At 45.2% G+C, this 22,099-nt stretch overlaps 1 protein-coding gene across 2 annotated transcripts in view; it reads right to left on the reverse strand.

The window, feature by feature from the left end:
* The window catches only part of TCTN2 (tectonic family member 2), a 40,138-nt gene that overhangs the window by 7,109 nt on the left and 10,930 nt on the right, over window positions 1-22,099 (reverse strand). For both annotated transcript variants that reach the window (XM_033220162.1, XM_033220161.1), the window contains exons 6-14: window positions 14,622-14,821; window positions 13,481-13,607; window positions 10,661-10,802; window positions 8,907-8,972; window positions 7,117-7,251; window positions 6,795-6,872; window positions 4,898-4,978; window positions 3,890-4,001; window positions 1,280-1,386 (exon numbers count right to left, since the gene is read on the reverse strand). In XM_033220162.1, the coding sequence (XP_033076053.1) occupies window positions 1,280-1,386; window positions 3,890-4,001; window positions 4,898-4,978; window positions 6,795-6,872; window positions 7,117-7,251; window positions 8,907-8,972; window positions 10,661-10,802; window positions 13,481-13,607; window positions 14,622-14,821 (1,048 nt within the window). The remainder of the gene's footprint in view (window positions 1-1,279; window positions 1,387-3,889; window positions 4,002-4,897; window positions 4,979-6,794; window positions 6,873-7,116; window positions 7,252-8,906; window positions 8,973-10,660; window positions 10,803-13,480; window positions 13,608-14,621; window positions 14,822-22,099) is intronic.

A 22,099-nucleotide genomic window follows, 5' to 3' on the forward strand; every position in this document is an offset into this window, starting at 1 on the left:
TTTTTTTAAGTTAACAAAATTAGCTTTATAAATGACAAAGTCAATTCTCAAATGCCTGTATTCCTGGCAATCAAAAACAGCAATTCAAACTGAAGTGCACTAAAAATCTTAAAACCTTGCTTGGACTTTGTTTTAATGTATTTTATTTTATTTTGTTTTATTTTTAGAGTCAGGATCTTGCTCTGTCATCCAGATTGGAGTGCAGTAGTGTAATCAGAGCTCACTGTAGCCTCAAACTCCTAGGCTCAAGTGATCCTCTTTCCTCAGCATCCCAAGTAGCTGGGACTGCAGGGACATGCCACCACACCCAACTAAATTTTAAAATTTTTTTGAAGACACAAGGTCTCACTATGTTGCCCAGGCTGGTCTTAAACTCCTGGCCTCAGTCAGACGCGGTGACTCACGTCTGTAATCCCAGCACTTTGGGAGGCCGAGGCAGGTGAATCACGAGGTCAGGAGTTCAAGACCAGCCTGGTCAACATGGTGAAACCCCGCCTCTATTAAAAAATACAAAAATTAGCCAGGCGTGGTGGCAGGCGCCTGTAATCCCAGCTACTCGGGAGGCTGAGGCAGGAGAATCACCTGAACCCAGGAGGTGGAGGTTGCAGTGAGTCGAGACTGTGCCATTGCACTCCAGCCTAGGTGACAAGAGCAAGACTCCATCTCAAAAAAAAGAAAACAAAAAACTCCTCAAGCAATCCTCTTGCATTGGCCTCCCAAAGCACTGGGATTATAGGCGTGAGCCACTGGTCCCAGCCTAGACTTTCTTTTACAAAGACTGTTATTGGCCGGGCGCAGTGGCTCATGCCTGTAATCCCAACACTTTGAGAGGTTGGGGTGGGCAGATCACTTAAGTCCAGGAGTTAATGACCAGCCTGGGCAACATGGCAAAACCCATCTCTACAAATAATACAAAAAATTAGCCAGATGTGGTGGCGCACACCTGTGGTGCCAGCTACTTGGGAGGCTCAGGTAGGAGGATCCCTTGAGCCTGAGAGGATGAGGCTGCAATAAGCTATGATTGCACCACTGCACTCCAGCCTGGGTGACAGAACGCCTCAAAAAACAAACAAAAAAAAATCAAAAAAGTCATCATGAATAAGAAGAAAAAGACATGCCAAGTTTCCTGACTGGAGAGCTAACCCCTGGGCAGATGTCCAGTTAAGCCACAGTTAAGCCTCAGGAAGATGACCTACTGGGTTGGGCTCTAATGCTGAGACTACAGTTGGTAGTCATAGCAACCAAGTTACAGGCTTTATTGTACCCGGGTTTGACTTACGTATTATTTCGAGCCAGCCATCACTAAGATCAGTGTAATCGGAGTTGCCTCTCATTGCAACATGAGTCGCTTGTATTAATGAATCAAGTCTTTCAACAGCATTTTCCCTGCAAGAGAGTAAGGCATTCTCAGCTCATGGCCAGCAGGTCTTGTCCTAAAGTCCTTTCCAGTGAATGTCCGGGTTTCACTTCTGCATGCCTAAATAAAAAACTGCCAGAGGAACTGGCATGAAAAACTGGCTGGGTGTCACCCACGGACTAGGTGTGTTTGATGGCCTTCCCAGGATGGACCTACACAGTTGGGGGAGGACATACAGAAGCAATCTTTTACTTTAGACGTAAAATGTTAGTAACTTAGCTGAGTGCAGTGGCTCACACCTGTAATCCCAACCCGTTGGGAGGCTGAGGTGGGAGGACTGCTGGAGCTCAGGAGTTCAAGACCAGCCTGGGCAACAGGGTGAAACCCTGCCTCTACAAAAAATACAAAAATTAGCCAGGCATGGTGGCATGTACCTATCGTTCCAACTACTCGGGAGGCTGAAGTGGCAGAAGCGCATAAGCCTTGTGGAGTAAAGGCTACAGTGAGCTGAGATCGTACCACTGCACTCCAGCCTGGGTGACAGAGCAAGACCCTGTCTCAAAAAAAAAAAAATGTTAGTAACTTAAGTTGGGAATCGCATGGTTCACAGACTGCCGACTGTCACCAAACTTAGGAGGTAGTTAGAGTACACATCAAGTTACCAGGACAAATTTGTGGGCCAGAGTGATCCAACAGTAAAAGTAACCTAAATATCTAGCTGGAATTTTGAGTCATCAAATTAAGTGAAGACTAAGAGTTGGAACGTAGCATCCCTCCTTCCCAGTACTGTCACTGGAGGGTACAAATCTCATGAACTGCAGGAGAGGGACTCTGCCCATGGACTCAGGCCTCATAACCCATAATCAGGAGCTGCTGCCAATAATTTCTACCAGTTTTCCTTAACTTCTCAATGTCTCCCCCATTTTCTTCCTGCTTCCCAAAGAACTACACATCTTGGGATATGTAACAGATAAAATGTGCGTAAGAATGCACGCAGGCTGGTCATAACGGCTCACGCTTGTCACCCTAGCACTTTGGGAGGCCAAGGCAGGAGGATCATTTGAGCTCAGGAGTTTGAGACCAGCCTGAGCAACATGGTGAAACGCCATCTCTACAAAAAATATGAAAAATCAGCCAGGCACTGCAGCACACACCTGTACTCCAACATACTCAGCAGGCTGAAGTGGGAGGATCACCTGAGCTAGAGAGGGTCAAGCTGCAATGGGCCGTGATCATACCACTGCACTCCAGTCTGGGTATGGAATGAGACCCTGTCTCAAAAAACAAGCCAGAAAGAATGCATGCAATCCAAACCATAATGAGATATCACTTAGTATCTATTAGTATGGCTACTGTCAAAAATAAATAAAGAAATAAAAAATAAGGCTGGGCGCAGTGGCTCACACCTGTAACCCCAGCACTTTAGGAGGCTGAGTTGGGCAGATCACCTGAGGTCAGGAGTTTGAGACCAGCCCGACCAACATGGAGAAACCCTGTCTCTACTAAAAATACAAAATTAGCCGGGCGAGGTGGTGCACGCCTGTAATCCCAGCTACTAGGGAGGCTGAGGCAGGAGAATCACTTGAACCTGGGAGGCGGAGGCTGCAGTGAGCCGAGATTATGCCATTGCACTCCAGCCTGGGCAACAAGAGTTAAACTCTGTCTCAAAAAACAAACAAACAACAACAACAACAACAACAACAAACAGAATATAGGTCGGCAGAGTGGCCCACACCTGTAATCCCAGCACTTTAGGAGGCCAAGGCAGGTGGATCACCTGAGCCTAGGGAGGCTGGGGCTGCAGTAAGCCATGATTGCACCACTGCACCCCAGCCTGGTCAACACAGTGAGACACTGTCTCAAAAAAAAAAGTTAATCACCCCAATTATACGTTGCTCTAGCCTTTTTCATAGCTCTAGGAGTAGAAGGTTCCAATGAGGCCAGGTGCGGTGGCCCACACCTGTAATCCCAGCACTCTGGGAGGCTGAGGTGGGCAAAGTCACTTGAGGTTAGGAGTTTGAGACCAACATGGTGAAACCCCATCTTTACTAAAAATACCAAAAAAATCAGCCAGGCGTGGTGGTGCATGTCTGTAATCCCAGCTGCTAGGGAGGCTAAGGCAGGAGAATTGCTTGAAGTGGGGAGGCAGAAGCAGCAATAAGCCGAGATCGCACCACTGCACTCCAGCCTAGGTGACAAAGTGAGAATTGGCATCTCAACAGAAAAACCCACACAACAACGAAAAAGGTTCCAATGAGCTGAACAAACTTTGGCAAAGAAATCTGCTTAAATGCGGATGAAATCTGCTTACATGTGGATGAACTGGCTTTAGTCCCAGGAAAAAGGTCAATTTTCCCTCATATTGATGTTTGAATCAACTCTAAATTGTATGACGTCTGTATTTATTATCACTTTTACACATTTTAATGGACTCTAATTTTTCATGTTCATGTTGTCTTTGATATTCATGTAGTGAATTAATTTTAGGCAAACCATTCACATTGCCGATAAATTCAACAATGAAACACTCACCTGAGCTGAGTACAATTTTCATTAATCCCAACCTCTAACAGGCATCCAGAGAGGACATCTTCTCCAAATAAAATGGGTTTGAAAGTTGCTGATGTACACAAACCCCTTCCAGCTATAAAAGAAAAAGATTATCCTCTTGCTACTTTTTGCTAAATAAAAGTAAAGATTAACTTCAAAGTTTTTCGTGAAAAACAGAAAACAGTAAGTAATAAAGTTTACAGTTTTCAAAAACTGAGATCACTGTTAGTCTAATCCTTTCAAAGCTGAACGAAGGTGCCTTTCTGTATCAGAATTCCCAGACCTTGAGCAGTGGTTTCTTCAGAATGTGACATTGCCCCTGGCAGATGTGGGTCATTACCACTGAGGCACAGATTTCCTGCAGTTCAGAATGAAGTTATTTTCATGTCTCCAATTAGCACCGTCCTGGGCTACAGGCAACAATAACATGGGACTCTCAAGCCAATCTCATATCTCAATCTCTTTTACTAGCAACCAGCACTTCAGGTGCAAACAATGTTAGCTGTAGAAGCAGCCGGGCACGGTGGCTCACGCCTGTAATCCCAGCACTTTGGGAGGCTGAGGCGGGCAGATCATGAGGTCAGGAGATTGAGACCATCCTGGCTAACACGGTGAAACCCCATCTCTACTAAAAATACAAAAAATTAGCCAGGCATGGTGGTGGGCGCCTGTAGTCCCAGCTACACGGGAGGCTGAGGCAGGAGAATGGCGTGAACCTGGGAGGCGGAGCTTGCCGTGAGCCGAGATCGCGCCACTGCACTCCAGCCTGGGGGACAGAGCAAGACTCAGTCTCAAAAAAAAAAAAAGACAAAAAAGAAAGCTGTAGAAGCATTAAAAACCACCACCACTGTTACTCAGCAGCATGTACCTCTCTGCTAAATAAACCAACCAGGCTTTAAAATAATTGATTGCTTGATTAGATTCAAAATATGGTAATACTTCTAACATCAGTTTGCCAAAGAGCTAATCGTAATGACCAAACCGGATTACCCGACTGCCAAAGATGTAAAGTCGTGACATTATTCATCCTGTTGATATTTAGAGCTCGGACAGGCTTGCCAAGTTGGTAACCTAGACAAACACAACAAAGGAGCGTGAGCCTGTTTCCTCCTATACTTCAGCACAGCAAGCCTAACACAGCAAATAACACAAGGAAAGAAAATACATAGGCGAAGCTTTCGAAAATACCTTTAGGAGAAAGATGGCACACCTTCATTCATTGTTTTTGTTTTTGTTTTGTTTTGAGATAGAGTCTGGCTCTGCCGCCCAGGCTGGAGTGCAATGGCACACTCTCGGCTCACTGCAACCTACACCTCCTAGGTTCAAGAGATTCTCCCGCCTCAGCCTTCCAAGTAGCTGGGCACCCACCATCATGCCCAGCTAATTTTTGTATTTTTGTAGAGACGGAGTTTCAGCATGTCGGCCAGGCTGGTTTTGAACTCCTGACCTCAGGTGATCTGCCCACCTCGGCCTCCCAAAGAGCTCGGATTACGGGCATGAGCCACCGTGCCCAGGTGCTTTTTTTTTTTTTTTTTTTTTTTTTACAGATAAGGACATTCATTCAATTTAAAAAGTACATTTTAACAATAAAACCTGAAAAGTAAATTGCAGGCATGAGTCAGTCTTGGACCTCTCATGCAAGAGACACTGAAGGTTCTGATCAAGCCAGTTACGGATTACTTGCTGAATGACAATACTGCTTAGCATGGGGGCTCACAAAAGACATGTAAACCAAAGTAATCTTTCTTTTTTTTTTTTTTTGAGACGGTGTATCACTCTGTTGCCCAGGCTGGAGTTCAGTGGTGTGATCTCGGCTCACTGCAAGCTCCACCTCCCAGGTTCAAGCTCTTCTCCTGCCTCAGCCTCCCAAGTAGGTGGGATTACAGGCGCCCACCACCATGCCCAGCTAATTTTTTTGCATTTTTAGTAGAGATGGAGTTTCACCATGTTGGCCAGGCTGGTTTCCAACTCCTGACCTCAAGTGATCCACCTGCTTCAGCCTCCCAAAGTGCTTGGATTACAGGTGTGAGCCACTGCACCGGGCCATAACCTTTCAATAGAACCTTTTTCTAGTAAATCCATTCAACCCCAAGGTCTGTTGTTAGATCATATTCCCATCCATCTCCTATTAATCCAACTTACTGTTTCCAATATTTTACTATGAAAATGTTCACATGTACAGAAAAGTTGAAAGTAATACCATGAACACCAATATAGCCACACCAAAATCAACAGCTGTTAATATTTAGCCATATTTGTCTTAATTGTATCATACAGGTGTTGAGCATCTCTTATCTGAAATGCTTGAGACCAGAAGTGTTTGGGATTTTTTCAGATTTTGGAATGCTTGTGTATACATAATAAGTGTATCTTGGCTGGACGCAGTGGCTCAAGCCTGTAATCTCTGCACTTTGGGAGGCTGAGATGGGCGGATCACTTGAGGTCAGGAGTTCAAGACCAGCCTGGCCAACACAGTGAAATCCTGTCTCTACTAAAAATATAAAAAGTATATTAAAGTGAGCAACCCTGCAAGCCTCCCTTTGGAGAAGCAGCAGATGAATAAAGCTTCCTGTGTTGTGTGATTTAAAAAAAAATTTGCCAGGCATGGTGGTATGTGCCTGTAATCCCAGCTACTCAGGAGGCTGAGGCAAGAAAATCTCTTGAACCCAGGAGGTGGAGGTTGCAGTGAGCTGAGATTGCGCCACTGCACTCCAACCTGAACAACAGAGCAAGACTCAAAAAAAAAAAAAAGAGAGAGAGAGAATAAAGAAAAAGGTCAGAGTCAGAAACTAAAATTGGAGAGAGTTACTTATAACCATCCTGATGGCTGGGAGTGTTGAACTAAAGTAAGTTTGTAAGATCAATGACTGGCATACACTCATCTTACCTGGATTTCCAGATAATTCTTCTTCATTACCACTATTATAGCTTAAAAATTTTACTACAAATCTCTGTGTCATTATCCCTAGAAATAAAACAAAATAAAAATAAAATGTGCACCATTTCACTAGGAAAAGAAATTATTCTCCACAGTGCTTTATCTTAAAATTGCATTTTGACATTCAAAGTATACTCTCATTGATTAAATCATAAATGCACATAAGAAACAAGTCTAACTTAGTTTTATGGGTTACAATTATGAGAATCTTGAAGAGAGGAAAAAAAGTACTTTTCAGTGAAAGCATGTTTGCTACCCTCATTAAAGTTACCTTTCTGGTGGGCATTAATCTCTGCCCTAATAATTCTGACATTGATGTCACTGATGGTATTATTATTCCATTTGAAAATATAATGTTCTTCCACATTCACAATTCTGGGGGCTGATCCGTTATTTAAAGGAGTTTCTGCAAACACAAGAATATGTTCATAAATTAAAGACCGTCTTTGAGCCTGACTCTATTACTGGGACGTTCTCTCTGCTTGCATGGCCTTCCCCGAATGCCCTGCCCCTGCCCTCCCTATCTCCAGCTCCCTAACATGGCATGGTCACTGCTTCCTTGAGGAAGCCTGCCCTGGTCCCATCAAGTCAGCATTAGCTGCCTCCTCTATGCCATCATGGGACCCAGAATGAGATCTGTTCCCTTCATTTCTATATCCCCAGCACCTGGCTCATACCTTGCCATGGAGCACACACTTGGTAAAATGTTCCGCCAGGGCAGGGGCCTGCTGTCCAGTTCCCTATTACAGCGTAGGAACTCCACTAACACTTGATGAGCTAATGAATAAATTTGAGAAGTACAACACATTGGAAAGAGAAACCCAGCACTTGGGGAGGCCGAGGCGGGTGGATCACCTGAGGTCAGGAGTTTGAGACCAGCCTGGCCAACATGGTGAAACCCGATCTCTACTAAAAATACAAAAATTAGGCCAGGCACAGTGGCTCACGCTTGTAATCACAGCACTTTGGGAGGCCGAGGCAAGCAGATCACGAGGTCAGGAGTTCAAGACCAGCCTGGCCAACAGAGTGAAACCTCCTCTCTACTAAAAATACAAAAAATTAACCATGAGTGGTGGCAGGTGCCTGTAATCCCAGCTACTCGGGAGGCTGAGGCAGGAGAATCGCTTGAACCCAGGAGGCGGAGGTTGCAGTGAGTGGAGATTGTGCTACTACACTCCAGCCTAGGTGACAGAGCAAGAGTTCGTCTCAAAAAAAAAAAAAAAAAAATACAAAAATTAGCTGGGAGTGGTGGCAGGTGCCTGTAATCCCAGCTACTCAGGAGGCTAAGGCATGAGAATCGCTTGAACCCGGGAGGCAGAGGTTACAGTGAGCTGAGATCACCCTACTGTACTCCAGACTGGGCGACAGAGCAAGACTCTGTCTCAAATTAAAAAGAAAGAAACAAATAGTATCCTTCATTAAAAATTAAAGTTCTGGTAAAATTAGCCAAACTGGGCCAGGCGCAGTTGCTCACGCCTGTAATCCCTGCACTTTGGGAGACCAAGGCAGGTGGATCACTTGAGATCAGGAGTTTGAAACCAGCCTGGCCAACATGGTGAAACCCCGTCTCTACTAAAATACAAAAATTAGCCGGGCATATGGTGGCGGGCACCTGTAATCCCAGCTACTTGGGAGGCTGAGGCAGGAGAATTGCTTGAACCCAGAAGGTGGAGGTTGCAGTGAGCCAAGATTGCGCCATCGCACTCCAGCCTGGGCGAAAAGAACGAAACTCCGTCTCAAAAAACAAAAAAACAAACAAAAAAAAAGAATTATTTAACTATCAAACATTTAAGAAAAGTTTCATGGAAGCTGGAACTAGAAGGGACGGTGGAACTCAGAGAATCCAGGACTGTGGAGGAACAGGCTCAACATCACAGAGAGCACTCTAAAGCCCAGCAAGACAGAACGAGGAACAAATGAAATGCTCCTGGCAGATTTTTCTAACTATTATGAACCTTTTTAAATGACTAACAAAAATACATACTCCAGGGGCATATGTTACTTGTAAGAAATGACATATCTATTTCTGAAGAAATGACGTCAAAGTGTAACATTAAATACCTCTATTGGTGATGAATTTGTCTAGGTCAGTTGCTTCCTCATAGATTACTTTTGGTGTAACTGTGCCTAAAGAGAGAACATAAAATAACTTCCACAGGCGTACACATGGCCTACCATGATCACACTAAGTCAAAGTATAGCTTATCAAGCAAATATGGTGACCACAACTGCCCAGAGTTGTGACTACAAAACTCTCCCCACTCCCCAAAAACCATCAGATAGGAGTCCCTGTCCTCTTAGTGTCTAATTATAACTGAGGAGGAAAATCCACAACAAACAAACAAACCAACAAAAACCAGGGTCACTGACATAAAAACAAATATGCAGTTCACTGCTGGTGGCAATACAAAATGGTGCAGACACTGTAGAAAACAATTGGCCGGGTACGGTGGCTCACGCCTGTAATCCCCGCACTTTGGGAGGCCGAGGCGAGTAGACTGCCTGAGGTCAGGAGTTCGAGATCAGTCTGGCCAACATGGTGAAACCTCGTCACTATTAAAAATACAAAAAAATTAGCCAGGTGTGGTGGCACACGCCTGTAATCTCAGCTACTTGGGAGGCTGAGGCAGGGGAATCGCTTGAACCAGGGAGGTGGAGGTTGCAGTGAGCCGAGATTACGCCACTGCACTCCAGCCTGGGCGACAGGGCGAGACACTGTCTCAAAAAACAAAAACAAAAAACACAATTTGGTGGATCCTCAAGAAGTCGTATTAGCATGACCTGTCAGTTCCACTCCTAGGTGTCTACCCAAAAGAAATAAAAACATACATCTACGCAAAAACTTGGCCACGAGTGTTCATGGCAGTGCTATTCACAACAGTCAAGAGATGAAAACAACCCATATGTCCATCAGCTGATGAATGGACAATGGACAAATACAATGTGCTCTGTCCATGCGACAGACTATACAATTCAGCCATAAAGAGGAATGAAGCACTGCCATGCGCTACAACACAGACGAACCATGGAACACCATGCTAAGTGAAAGAAGCCAGACACAAAAGGCCACACAGTGTATGCTTCTGTTTCTGGGGAACACCCAGAATAAGCAATCCATGGAGATAGGAAACAGACTGGTGGCTGCCGGGGCTGAGGGAAGAGGGGTAGGGAGTGACTGAGAATGGGGACAGATGCCCTTCTGAGGGGATGAAACGTTCTGGAATTAGAGAGAGGTGATGGCAGCACAACAGTGTAGAAGGTACTAACGTCAATGAATTGTACACTTTAAAATGGTTAATTTTGGCGGAACGCAGATGCTCACACCTGTAATCTCAGCACTTTGGGAGGCCGAGGCGGGCGGATCACCTGAGGTCAGCAGTTCAAGGCCAGCCTAGCCAACATGGTGAAACCCCATCTCTACTAAAAACAAAAAAATTAGCCAGGCATGGTGGCGTGCGCCTGTAGACCCAGCTACTTGGGAAGCTGAGGCAGGAGAATCGCTTGAACTTAGGAGGCGGAGGGTGCAGTGAGCCGAGATCGCGCCACTGCACTCCAACCTGCGCAATGGAGCGAGACTCCGTCTCAAAACAAACAAACAAAAAGGTTAATTTTATGTTATTTGAATTGTACTTCAATTTCAAAATAATTAATATGCCATATGCTGTCTTATGGAACTAAACTTTTTCCAAAGAAAATAATTGGCAGTTAAAATATTATTTGAAGTTGAACCAGTAGAAATGATTTATACTCTCATGAGATCACACTTTATCTTCGTGTTTGGGTCTGCGTTCTTTTCTCAAAGAAATGTAACATACCTCCTAAGGCAACATTCTTTATCTTCGCATTGATAATAGCATCTCGTTCTTGGTATACTTCCAAATTAGTAACGCATTTAACATCAAAGTTGTGAAGAAATGCCACGGGGGCGTTCCGCATACACTGCCCAGTCAGGGACACCTGAGGGTCAAGGGCACAGCCAACAGATTTATGGCCTCTCTCCTAATCATACAAAATACATCAGCATCCCTTAAAACTGTTCTTTCTGCAGCCTGCTCCCATTGCTGGTTTGGTTTCAGCAACGGCAAGTTCACGGACTAGTTGACCCGCTTTAGCAAAACATCTAACTGATTTGCCCGTCAAGGTCTGGAAGCCACTGGTTGTGGAGTCACAGTAAATATTACCTAATAAAAGGCCGGGCGCGGTGGCTCAAGCCTGTAATCCCAGTACTTTGGGAGGCCAAGGCGGGCAGATCACGAGGTCAGGAGATTGAGACCATCCTGGCTAACACGGTGAAACCCTGTATCTACTAAAAAAATACCAAAAAACTAGCCAGGCGAGGTGGCAGGCACCTGTCGTCCCAGCTACTTGGGAGGCTGAGGCAGGAGAATGGTGTAAACCTGGGAGGCAGAGCTTGCAGTGAGCCGAGATCCAGCCACCGCACTCCAGCCTGGGCAACAGAGTGAGACTCCGTCTCAAAAAAAAAAAAAAAAAATTACCTAATAAAAACAAAGAAAATCCCTTGTCCTATTCTATTTAGTTTGCAGAGACATGACTATATTTAACTTCATGTTCTCTCCCTCATCACAACCAGAGTTTAATACCATAAAAATGGATTCATACGAATAAGAAAGAGAAACCGTTTCACCTCCCATGCTTTCTTCCCACAAATAACACTCCTCATAATGTTAAACGTAAAAAAAGATTTCAGGTTGGGAGCAGTGGCTCACACCTGTAATCCCAGCACTTTGGAAGGCTGTAGTGGGAGAATCATTTGAGCTCAGGGGTTCAAGACCAACCTGGGAAACATAGCAAGACCCTATCTCTACAAAAAGTAAAAAATTAACTGGGCATAGTGACATGCGCCTATAGTCCCAGCTACTGGGGAGGCTAAGGTGGGAGGATTGTTTGAGCCCAGGAGGTGGAGGCTGCAGTGAGCTGTGACTACACCACTGCACTCCAGCCTGGGTGACAAAGCAAGATCCTGTCATTCATTCACTCATGCATTTATACATACATATATAAATGATTCCATATAAAACCTTAAAATACTTTTCAAAATTCTAGAATGGTAAATAAAATGATGTATTTATCTAACCATTGTTTTCTATACTGGACCCTACTTGAGGGTAGTGAGGGGCTAGAAGGAGAGGATCAGAAAAAAAACTATTGGGTACTTGGCTTAGTACCTGGGTGACAAATAATCTGTACAACAAAACCCCATGATATAAGTTTACCTATATAAACAACCTGCACATGTAGACCTGAATGAAAATAAAAGTTTAAAAAGAAAAAGAAGTAAAGAATGATAGTTACTTCTAGCCAGGCATGGAGGCTCACACTGTAATCCCAACACTTTCGCCAAGGCAGAAGAATTTCGAGGCCAGGAGTTTAAGACCAGCCTGGGCAACATAATGAAACCCCCATCTCTACAAACAAATTTTTAGCTGGGTGCGGTGGCTCAAGTCTGTAATCCCAGCACGTTGGGAGACCAAAGTGGGCAGATCACTTCAGACTAGGAGTTAAAGAGACCAGTCTGGGCAACATGGCAAAACCCCAACTCTACAAAAAATTGGCCAAGAATGGTGGTGCGTGCCTGTAGTCTCAGCTACTTGGGAGGCTGAGGTAGGATCACTTGAATGTGGGAGGTCAGGGCTGCAGGGAGTCTAGATCACACCAGTGCACTCCACCCTAGGTGATAGAGCAAGACTATGTCTCAAACCAAAACAAATTTTTTTAATTAAAAAAAAAAAAAAAAGACTCATGCCTGCAATCCCAGCACTTTGGGAGGCCAAGGCAGGCTGATCACCTGAGGTCGGGAGTTCAAGACCAGCCTGACCAACATGGAGAAACTCCATCTCTACTAAAAATACAAAATTAGCCAGGCATGGTGGTGCATCCCTGTAATCCCAGGTACTTGGGAGGCTGAGGCAGAAGAATTGCTTGAACCCGGGAGGCAGAGGTTGTGGTGAGCTGAAATTGTGCCATTGCACTCCAGCCTGGGCAAAAAGAGCGAAACTCTTTCTCAAAAAAAAAAAAAAAACCAGAATGATAGCCACGTCCATGGAAACGTATAGAAAATCTTTTGGTTTTATTTTGTAAGTTCACTCTGAGTTTTAAGCAAAGACTGTAATTAATTTAAGAGTGACTATATATTTTATTAAGCTGGAGAACATAAACAGTTAAGTCGCTGAAAGGTACAAAGGAGGGAAATAAGTAACTTAAAAAGAGATTTTAAAGAGAAATATGACTTAAATTAACAATAGGACAGGAAAAATAAAGGGTCTAGCAGCCAGGCGCAGTGGCTCACGCCTGTAATCCCAGCACTTTGGGAGATCGAGATGCTCGAGTCACAGGGTCAAGAGATTGAGATCATCCGGGCCAACATGGTGAAACTCCATCTCTAGTAAAAATACAAAAAAATCGGCTGGGTGTGGTAGCACACGCCTGCAGTCCCAGCTACTCGAGAGGCTGAAGCAGGACAATCACTTGGACCCGGGAGGCGGAGGTTGCAGTGAGCTGAGATCCAGCACTGCACTTTAGCCTGGGCGATAAGAGCGAGACTCTGTCTCAAAAAAAAAAAAAAAGAAGAGAGAGAGAGAGAGAAGGGTCTAGCGTACTCATATTGCAATGATTACCTGCGGAATAGTAAAATATGCCTTCTTTACAGTCATAATGGGATCTCCTTGTTTGTAACCAAAGTCTGCAAAGTCTTTTACGTCAGTATCCACATATACTTCAAAGGAAGATTCCTGTTTGGGGGAACTGAAAATCAATAAGAAAGGCTGAATAGTTTCAGTTATCTGCAAAAACACAATTCTTCCTTAATGTTGTTCTTTACTCTTGTTTTCTGAGACGGATCTCACTCTGTCACCCACACTGGAATGCAGTGGCGCGATCTTTGTTCACTGCTACCTCCACCTCCCAGGTTCAAGCAATTCTCATACCTCAGTCTCCCAAGTAGGCTGGGATTACAGGTGCCCACCACCACACCCGGCTAATTTTTTGTATTTTTAGTAGAGATGGGGTTTCACCATGTACCCAGGCTCGTCTTGAACTCCCAACCTGAGATGATCTGCCTGCCTTGGCCTCCCAAAGTACTGGGATTACAGATGTGACTCATTGCACCCAGCCTCTTTACTTTTGTTTTGTTTTGTTTTGAGACAGTCTCACTCTGTCGCCCAAGCTGGAGTGCAGTGGCGCAATCTCAGCTCACTGAAAGCTCCGCCTCCCAGTTTCATGCCATCCTCCTGCCTCAGCCTCCCGAGTAGCTGGGACTACAGGTGCCTGCCACCACGCCTGGCTAATTTTTTGTATTTTTAGTAGAGACGGGGTTTCACCATGTTAACCAGGATGGTCTTGATCTCCTGACCTCATGATCCGCCTGCCTTGGCCTCCCAAAGTGCTGGGATTACAGGTGTGAGCCACCAAGCCCTGCCTACTTTTTTAATTACAAAAATCAAAGATGTAAATTTTTAACAATCCCAAACTGTAAAATACAGAACATTAAAATCTCCCATGAGCCACCACTGCTTCGCCTCCCCTAGAAAAGCACCATGAGCTGTTTTCAATGTCAATCAATTTCTTTTCAGTGAGGCCCAATTCTGTCAAATAATGCAAAATAAATTAGCTAACTGAAATCTATAATTGAACCCTTTAGGCACGGGATCTCTGGAGAGGGACTGGGAAAAATGTGACCTCATTATAGGGCCTACTAGAGTATGGCCCCACCAGGGCAGGAGAACAATGCCCATCCCAGGCGGCTGCTCAGACACTTACACGGCACCATGGTAGAAGTAACCAAGGAAGGGCGTGTTGGCAAGGGGCGACTGCACACACAGAAAGGGAAACCAGTCGGGGACACTGTGTGTCGTCGTCCCAGCAGAGCACAGCTGATCAAAAGGAGGACTGACGTCTCCTCCAAACATGCCGGTGAAGCAGGACAGTCTGAACAGCTCTGTTAAATTTGATGAGCATTCCTGGAAGACAAACATAAAGGCAGGGGCTGTGACCGCAGCGAGAATCTCCTGGCAAGCGTGACGAATGCTAACTCTTATTTAAGGCCAGCAGGATGCTACCGAGTAAGCAAGAACATCTATAATCTCTGTCTCATCAAAAAGTGCCTTGTGCCCACAAAAAGTAAAATAGTTCTAGAATTTCTTTTGTCAATTCCCCAAATAAGCCTCCAAGTCAGAAACTTCAAGCATTCAAGGGAACCACAGTTTTACTAGGACATGAGATACTCCCAGTACTAGGACATGAGATACTCCTAGTACTAGGACATGAGATACTCCCAGTAAAGCAAAAGAAAAAAAGATAGTACAGAATAGATCCCAAATGAAGACGAAGACATAGTAAACCTCCTTTCTTAACTGTCATCACCATTCAAACCCTTAGCCCAGAAAAGTCTCCGGATATTTACAGTGAGGGGAAGCGTTCCATATTCCACAAGGATCCTCCAGGCCCTCACTAGATTATAACACGACCCAATTCATGTCATCAAGAAATTACTTGGGGCTGAGTGCAGTGGCTCACGCCTGTAATCCCAACACTTTGTGAGGCCAAGGCAGGTGGATCACTTAAGGCCAGGAGTTTGAGACCAGCCTGGCCAACATGGTGAAGCCCCGTCTCTACTAAAAATATAAAAATTAGCTGGGCATGGTGACAGGCGCCTATAATTCCAGCTACTGGGGAGGCTGAGGCAGGAGAATCACTTGAACCCAGGAGGTAGAGGTTGCAGTGAGCCAAGATCACACATTGCACTCCATCCTGGGAAACACAGTGAGATTCTGTCTCAAAAGAAAGAAGGAAATTACTTGGACTGTATGCAGTGCGTCACGCCTAAAATCCTAACACTGTGGGACGTTGAGGTGGAATGAATGTTTGAGCCCAGAAGTTCAAGACCAGCCTACGCAACATAGAGAGACTCAGCCTCAACAAAATTAAAAAAAAAAAAAAATTAGCTGGGCATGGTGGTTCACACCTGTGATCCCAGCTGCTCAGGAGGTTGAGGAAAGGACTGCGTGAGTCCAGGAGACTGAGGCTACAGTGAGCCATGATCAGGCCACTGAAGTCCAGCCTGAGCAACAGAACAAGACCCTGTCCCTTAAAAAAAAAAAAAAAAAAAAAGGCCGGGCGCGGTGGCTCAAGCCTGTAATCCCAGCACTTTGGGAGGCCAAGACGGGCGGATCACTGGGTCAGGATATCGAGACCATCCTGACTAACACGGTGTAACCCCGTCTCTACTAAAAAATACAAAAAAACTAGCCGGGCGAGGTGGCGGGCGCCTGTAGTCCCAGCTACTCAGGAGGCTGAGGCAGGAGAATGGCGTGAACCCGGGAGGCGGAGCTTGCAGTGAGCTGAGATCAAGCCACCGCACTCCAGCCTGGGCAGCAGAGCGAGACTCCGTCTCAAAAAAAAAAAGAAAGAAAGAAAAAATCAGGTAAATGGAGAATGTTTTAAGAGCCATCAATTCAGTTATACAACCTATGGGAGCATTACAGCCAGGATTGCCTTCTCCCGCTATAATTCCAAAAAATTGGCCTTTAATAGTCATAGATTTAAAAGACTGTTTCTTTACTATCCCTTTAGCTGAGCAAGACTCTAAACAGTTTACATTTACAATTCCTGCGGTAAACAACCTGCAGCCTGCTAAGCAATTTCATTGTTTTACAGATGGGTCTAGTAATAGTAAAGCTTCTTATTCTGGATCAAAAGGTAAGGTTTTCCAGACACCCTATACTTCAGCTCAAAAAGCGGAGCTTGTAGCTGTAATTGAGGTACTGACTGCTTTTGATATGCCTATTAATGTGATTTCTGATTCTTCATACGTGGTTCATTCCACACAGTTAATTGAAAACACTCAGTTACGATTTCATACAGATGAACAACTGATGACTTTATTTACCCAATGCAAACAGCAGTTACAAGTAGAATGTACCCTTTTTATATCACTCACACTAGCGCTCATACACCTCTTCCAGGACCTTTGACTGAAGGGAATCAAATGGCTGATGGCCTAGTTGCTAATGCAATATCTAATGCTAGACACTTTCACAATTTAACCCATGTTAATGCCTCTGGTCTCAAACACAGATACAGCATTACCTGGAAAGAAGCTAAAGCTATTATCCAGCGATGCCCAACTTGCCAAATGGTACATTCCTCATCTTTTACAGGCGTTAATCCTCGAGGACTGGAACTTAACTCTCTTTGGCAAATGGATGTCACCCATGTTCCCTTGTCTGGGAGACTAGCTTACGTACATGTATGTGTGGACACCTTTTCTCACTTTGTCTGGGCCACATGGCAATCAGGAGAGTCTTCTGCCTGTGTTAAACGTCACCTTTTGCAGTGTTTTGCGGTGATGGGCATTCCAGCTTCTATTAAAACAGATAATGCCCCAGGCTATACTAGTCAAGCTCCAGCTACATTTTTCTCTGTGTGGAATATTAAACACATTGCTGGTATTCCATGCAATTCTCAAGGACACGCTATAGTGGAAAGAATGAATCTTTCCCTCAAACAGCAGTTGCAAAAGCAGAAAGGTGTAAATAGAGAATATGGAACCCCACAGATGCAACTGAATCTATCATTATTAGCTTTAAATTTTTTGAGCCTGCCCAAAGGCCAGATGTTAGCAGCAGCTGAACAGCATCTGCAGAAACCAGCTGCAAAGACAGAAGCAGAACAACTGATTTGGTGGAGAGATCCGATAACAAAAAGGTGGGAAATAGGTAAAATACTAACTTGGGGTAGAAGTTATGCTTGTGTTTCTCCAGGCCAAAATCAACAGCCGATTTGGATACCATCAAGACACCTGAAATCTTATCATAAGTCAGATTCTGGGAAGATCCCAAGGAACCCTCAGTTGCAGCCATGTGGAGACTGACGCTGAGGAGGACCCCAACTGTCACAAGCAACACCCATCGAACACAGCCACCCATCTGGGGACAGAACCAGAAGCTGTCACAGATGGCGGAAGAAAACCTGAGGAAAGCGGGACAGCCAGTCACGATGAGTCATTTAATGGTAGCTATGACAGCGATGATCACCACTGCTGTGAGGATTCCTTCAACAAGGGCTGACACAGAGAACAATTATACTTATTGGGCATATTTATCAATCTTGGCTGGCAGTAATGCCTGGATGTAATCACTCTATGACACAGTTGCACATGCTTTCTGATCTCAGTATTTACCATAATAAATCTGCTCCTATAATTGAGGCATACCGCCCTCAAAAACCCATTTGTATACAAAATTGAACCTGGCCAGAAATAATGCACATACTTGTTTAGGAAGATTGCATTGCAGAACAGGCAGAGGTGTGCACGATTCCTATGGCATCATTATTCATTGGTCCCCTAAGGAGATGTTTAGCTTACATTGCACCTCTCAGTCTGCGTGCCACGGCCACACTATGTTCAGCGGATCCGAACAAAACGGTCAGATGGTGGATATAATAATAAGTATGGTGAGAGTTCCTATTACCTGAAACCATGGCAAGATAGTGGCACCTCAACCTCAAATGATATGGCCCCTGTAGGAGCTACACATTAAGGATTTGTGATAACTATTAATAGCTCTTAATAAGATCAAAATTTGGGAATGAATAAAAAAGCATCTAGAAGGACACTCTACAAACTTTTGGATAGAGCAAAATTAAAAGAACAAATATTTGAAGCATCCCAGGCACACCTGACCTTAATGCCAAGAACCGGAGTGCTTAAAGGAGCTGCAGACAGATTAGCAGCTAGCAACCCATTAAAATGGATAAAAACACTTGGAAGCTCCGTAATTTCAATGATGATTGTGCTTTTCATCTGTGTTGTCTTTGTATAGTCTGCAGATGTGGATCCTGACTCCTGCAGGAAGTAGCTCACCATGACAAAGCTGCCTTTGCTTTTATCACTTTGCAAATCAAAGAAGGGGAACATGTTGGGAATAAGCCCCCCAAAATCTGGCCATAAACCGGCCCCCAAACTGACCATAAACAAAATCTCTGCAGCACTGTGACACGTTCATGATGGCCATAATACCCAGGCTGAAAGGCTGTAGGTTTATGGGAATAAGGGCAAAGAACTCCTAGCCTGCTCAGGGCGGAAAACCACTTGAAAGCATTCTTAAGCCACAAACAATAGCATGAGTGATCTGTGCTCCTGCTGCAGTTAACTAGCCCAACATATTCTTTTAATTCGGCCCATCCCTTCGTTTCCCATAAGGGATACTTTTAGTTAGTTTAATATCTATAGAAATAATGCCAATGACTGGCGTGCTGTTAATAAATACGTGGGTAGGCCGGGTGCGGTGGCTCAAGCCTGTAATCCCAGCACTTTGGGAGGCCGAGACGGGCGGATCACGAGGTCAGGAGATCGAGACCATCCTGGCTAACAGTGAAACCCCCGTCTCTACTAAAAAATACAAAAAAACGAGCCGGGCGAGATGGCGGGCACCTGTAGTCCCAGATACTCGGGAGGCTGAGGCAGGAGAATGGCGTAAACCCGGGAGGCGGAGCTTGCAGTGAGCTGAGATCTGGCCACTGCACTCCAGCCCGGGCGACAGAGCGAGACTCCTTCTCAAAAAATAAATAAATAAATAAATAAATACATGGGTAAATCTCTGTTCAAGGCTCTCAGCTCTGAAGACTGTGAGACCTCTGATTTCCCACTTCACACCTCTATTATTCCTGTGTGTGTCTTTAATTCCTCTAGCGCCACTGGGTTAGGGTCTCCCCGACCGAGCTGGTCTCGGCAAACTAGGATCCAGAATATATAGTGAACCCTCTTACAATTCAACAAAAAGACAGCCCAATTTAAAACATGGGTGAAGGATATAAACAGACATTTCTCCAAAGAAAATATACAAATATCCCACAAGCACATGAAAAGATCTTCTACATCATTTGCCACTAGAGAAATACAAATCAAAATCACAATGAGGGCAGGGCATGGTGGCTCACGCCTATAATCCCAGCATTTTGGGAGGTTGAGGCCAGAGGATTGCTTGAGCCCAGGAATTCTAGACTAGCCTAGGCAACACAGCAAGATCCCACCTTCACAAAAAAAACACACAAATTAGCTGAGTGTGGTGGTGTGCACCTGTGGTTCCAGCTACTTGGGAAGCTGAGGTGAGAGAATCACTTGAGCCTGCGAGGTTGAGGCTGCAGTAAGCTGTGACTGCACCACTGCATTCTATCCTGGGCGACAGGGCAAGACCCTGTCTAAAAAAACAAATTTTTTTTTTAAAGAAAATCATGAAGAAATATCAGTTCACACTTACTTGCATGGCTATAACCAAAAAGACAAATAATAACAAGTGTTGGTGAGGATACAGAGAAACTATAACCCACGTACATTGCTGATGGGAATTTAAAATGGTGCAACTGCTTCAGAAACTAGTTCCTCAAAAGGTTAAACGTACAGTAACAATGCAACCCAGCAACTCCACTATATATATGCCCAAGAGAAATGGAAACATGTTCACACAAAAACCTGTCCACAAATGTTCATAGCAGCACTATTCATAAAGGCCAAAAAACAGAAACAACCCAAATGTCCATTAGCCAATAAATAGATAAGAAATACGTGATATATCCATACAATGGAATAGGATTCAACCACCAAAAATGAAGTGGTGACAGCTGCTATAAGGCAAAAGAACCTTAAAAGCATCATGCTAAGTACAAGAAGAAAGTCACTGAAGACCACATATTGCATGATTCTATATACGTGCAATGTCCAAACTGGGCAAATTCATGGAGACGGAGGCAGACTCACAGTGGCCTTGGATGAAGGATGGAGATAGGAATGGTTACAGGGACATATGATTTCTTTCTGGGGTGGTAGAAATGCTCTCAAGTTAGATTGTGGTGATGGTTGTACAATCGTGTAAATTTACTAAAAATCACTGAAAAACTGTGTACTTTTTTCTTTTTTGAGGCGGAGTCTCGCTCTGTCTCCCGGACTGGAGTGCAGTGGCCGGATCTCAGCTCACTGCAAGCTCCGCCTCCCGGGTTTACGCCATTCTCCTGCCTCAGCCTCCCGAGTAGCTGGGACTACAGGCGCCCGCCACCTCGCCCAGCTAGTTTTTGTATTTTTTTTAGTAGAGACGGGGTTTCACCGTGTTAGCCAGGATGGTCTCGATCTCCTGACCTCGTGATCCACCCGTCTCGGCCTCCCAAAGTGCTGGGATTACAGGCTTGAGCCACCGCGCCCGGCCACTTTTTTCTTTTCTTTTTTTTTTTTTTTGAGGCGGAGTCTCGCTCTGTCGCCGGACTGGAGTGCAGTGGCCGGATCTCAGCTCACTGCAAGCTCCGCCTCCCGGGTTCACGCCATTCTCCTGCCTCAGCCTCCCGAGTAGCTGGACTACAGGCGCCCGCCACTCGCCCGGCTAGTTTTTGTATTTTAGTAGAGATGGGGTTTCACCGTGTTAGCCAGTATGGTCTCGATCTCCTGACCTCGTGATCCGCCCGTCTCGGCCTCCCAAAGTGCTGGGATTACAGGCTTGAGCCACCGCGCCCGGCCTCTTTTTTTTTTTTTTGAGACAGAGTCTTGCTCTGTCGTCTAGGCTGAAATGCAGTGGTGTGATCACAGCTTACTCCAGCCTTGACCTCCTGGGCTCAAGCAATCCTCTCAGCTCAGCCTCCCGAGCTGGCACTACAGGCCTGCACTACCATGTCCAGCTAATTTTTGTAGAGATGGGGTTTTGCCATGTTGCCCAGGCTGGCATCCAACTCCTGAACTCAAGCGATCCACCCACGTCGGCCTCCCAAAGTGCTGGGATTACAGGCGTGAGCCAGTTCACCAGGCTTGTTCTTTCTTTTTTTATATTTTCTTAAAGCCTTCTAAATAAATAATATTAGGCCGGGCGCGGTGGCTCAAGCCTGTAATCCCAGCATTTTGGGAGGCCGAGACGGGTGGATCACGAGGTCGGGAGATCGAGACCATCCTGGCGAACACGGTGAAACCCCGTCTCTACTAAAAAATACAAAAAAAACTAGCCGGGCGAGGTGGCGGGCGCCTGTAGTCCCAGCTACTCGGGAGGATGAGGCAGGAGAATGGCGTAAACCCGGGGGCGGAGCTTGCAGTGAGCTGAGATCCGGCCACTGCACTCCAGCCTGGGCGACAGAGCGAGACTCTGTCTCAAAAATAAATAAATAAATAAATAATAATATTAGGCCGGGCGCGGTGGCTCAAGCCTGTAATCCCAGCATTTTGGGAGGCCGAGACGGGTGGATCACGAGGTCGGGAGATCGAG

The sequence above is a fragment of the Trachypithecus francoisi genome, unplaced genomic scaffold (assembly GCF_009764315.1).
Source record: "Trachypithecus francoisi isolate TF-2019V2 unplaced genomic scaffold, Tfra_2.0 Lachesis_group11, whole genome shotgun sequence".
Lineage (NCBI taxonomy): Eukaryota > Metazoa > Chordata > Mammalia > Primates > Cercopithecidae > Trachypithecus > Trachypithecus francoisi.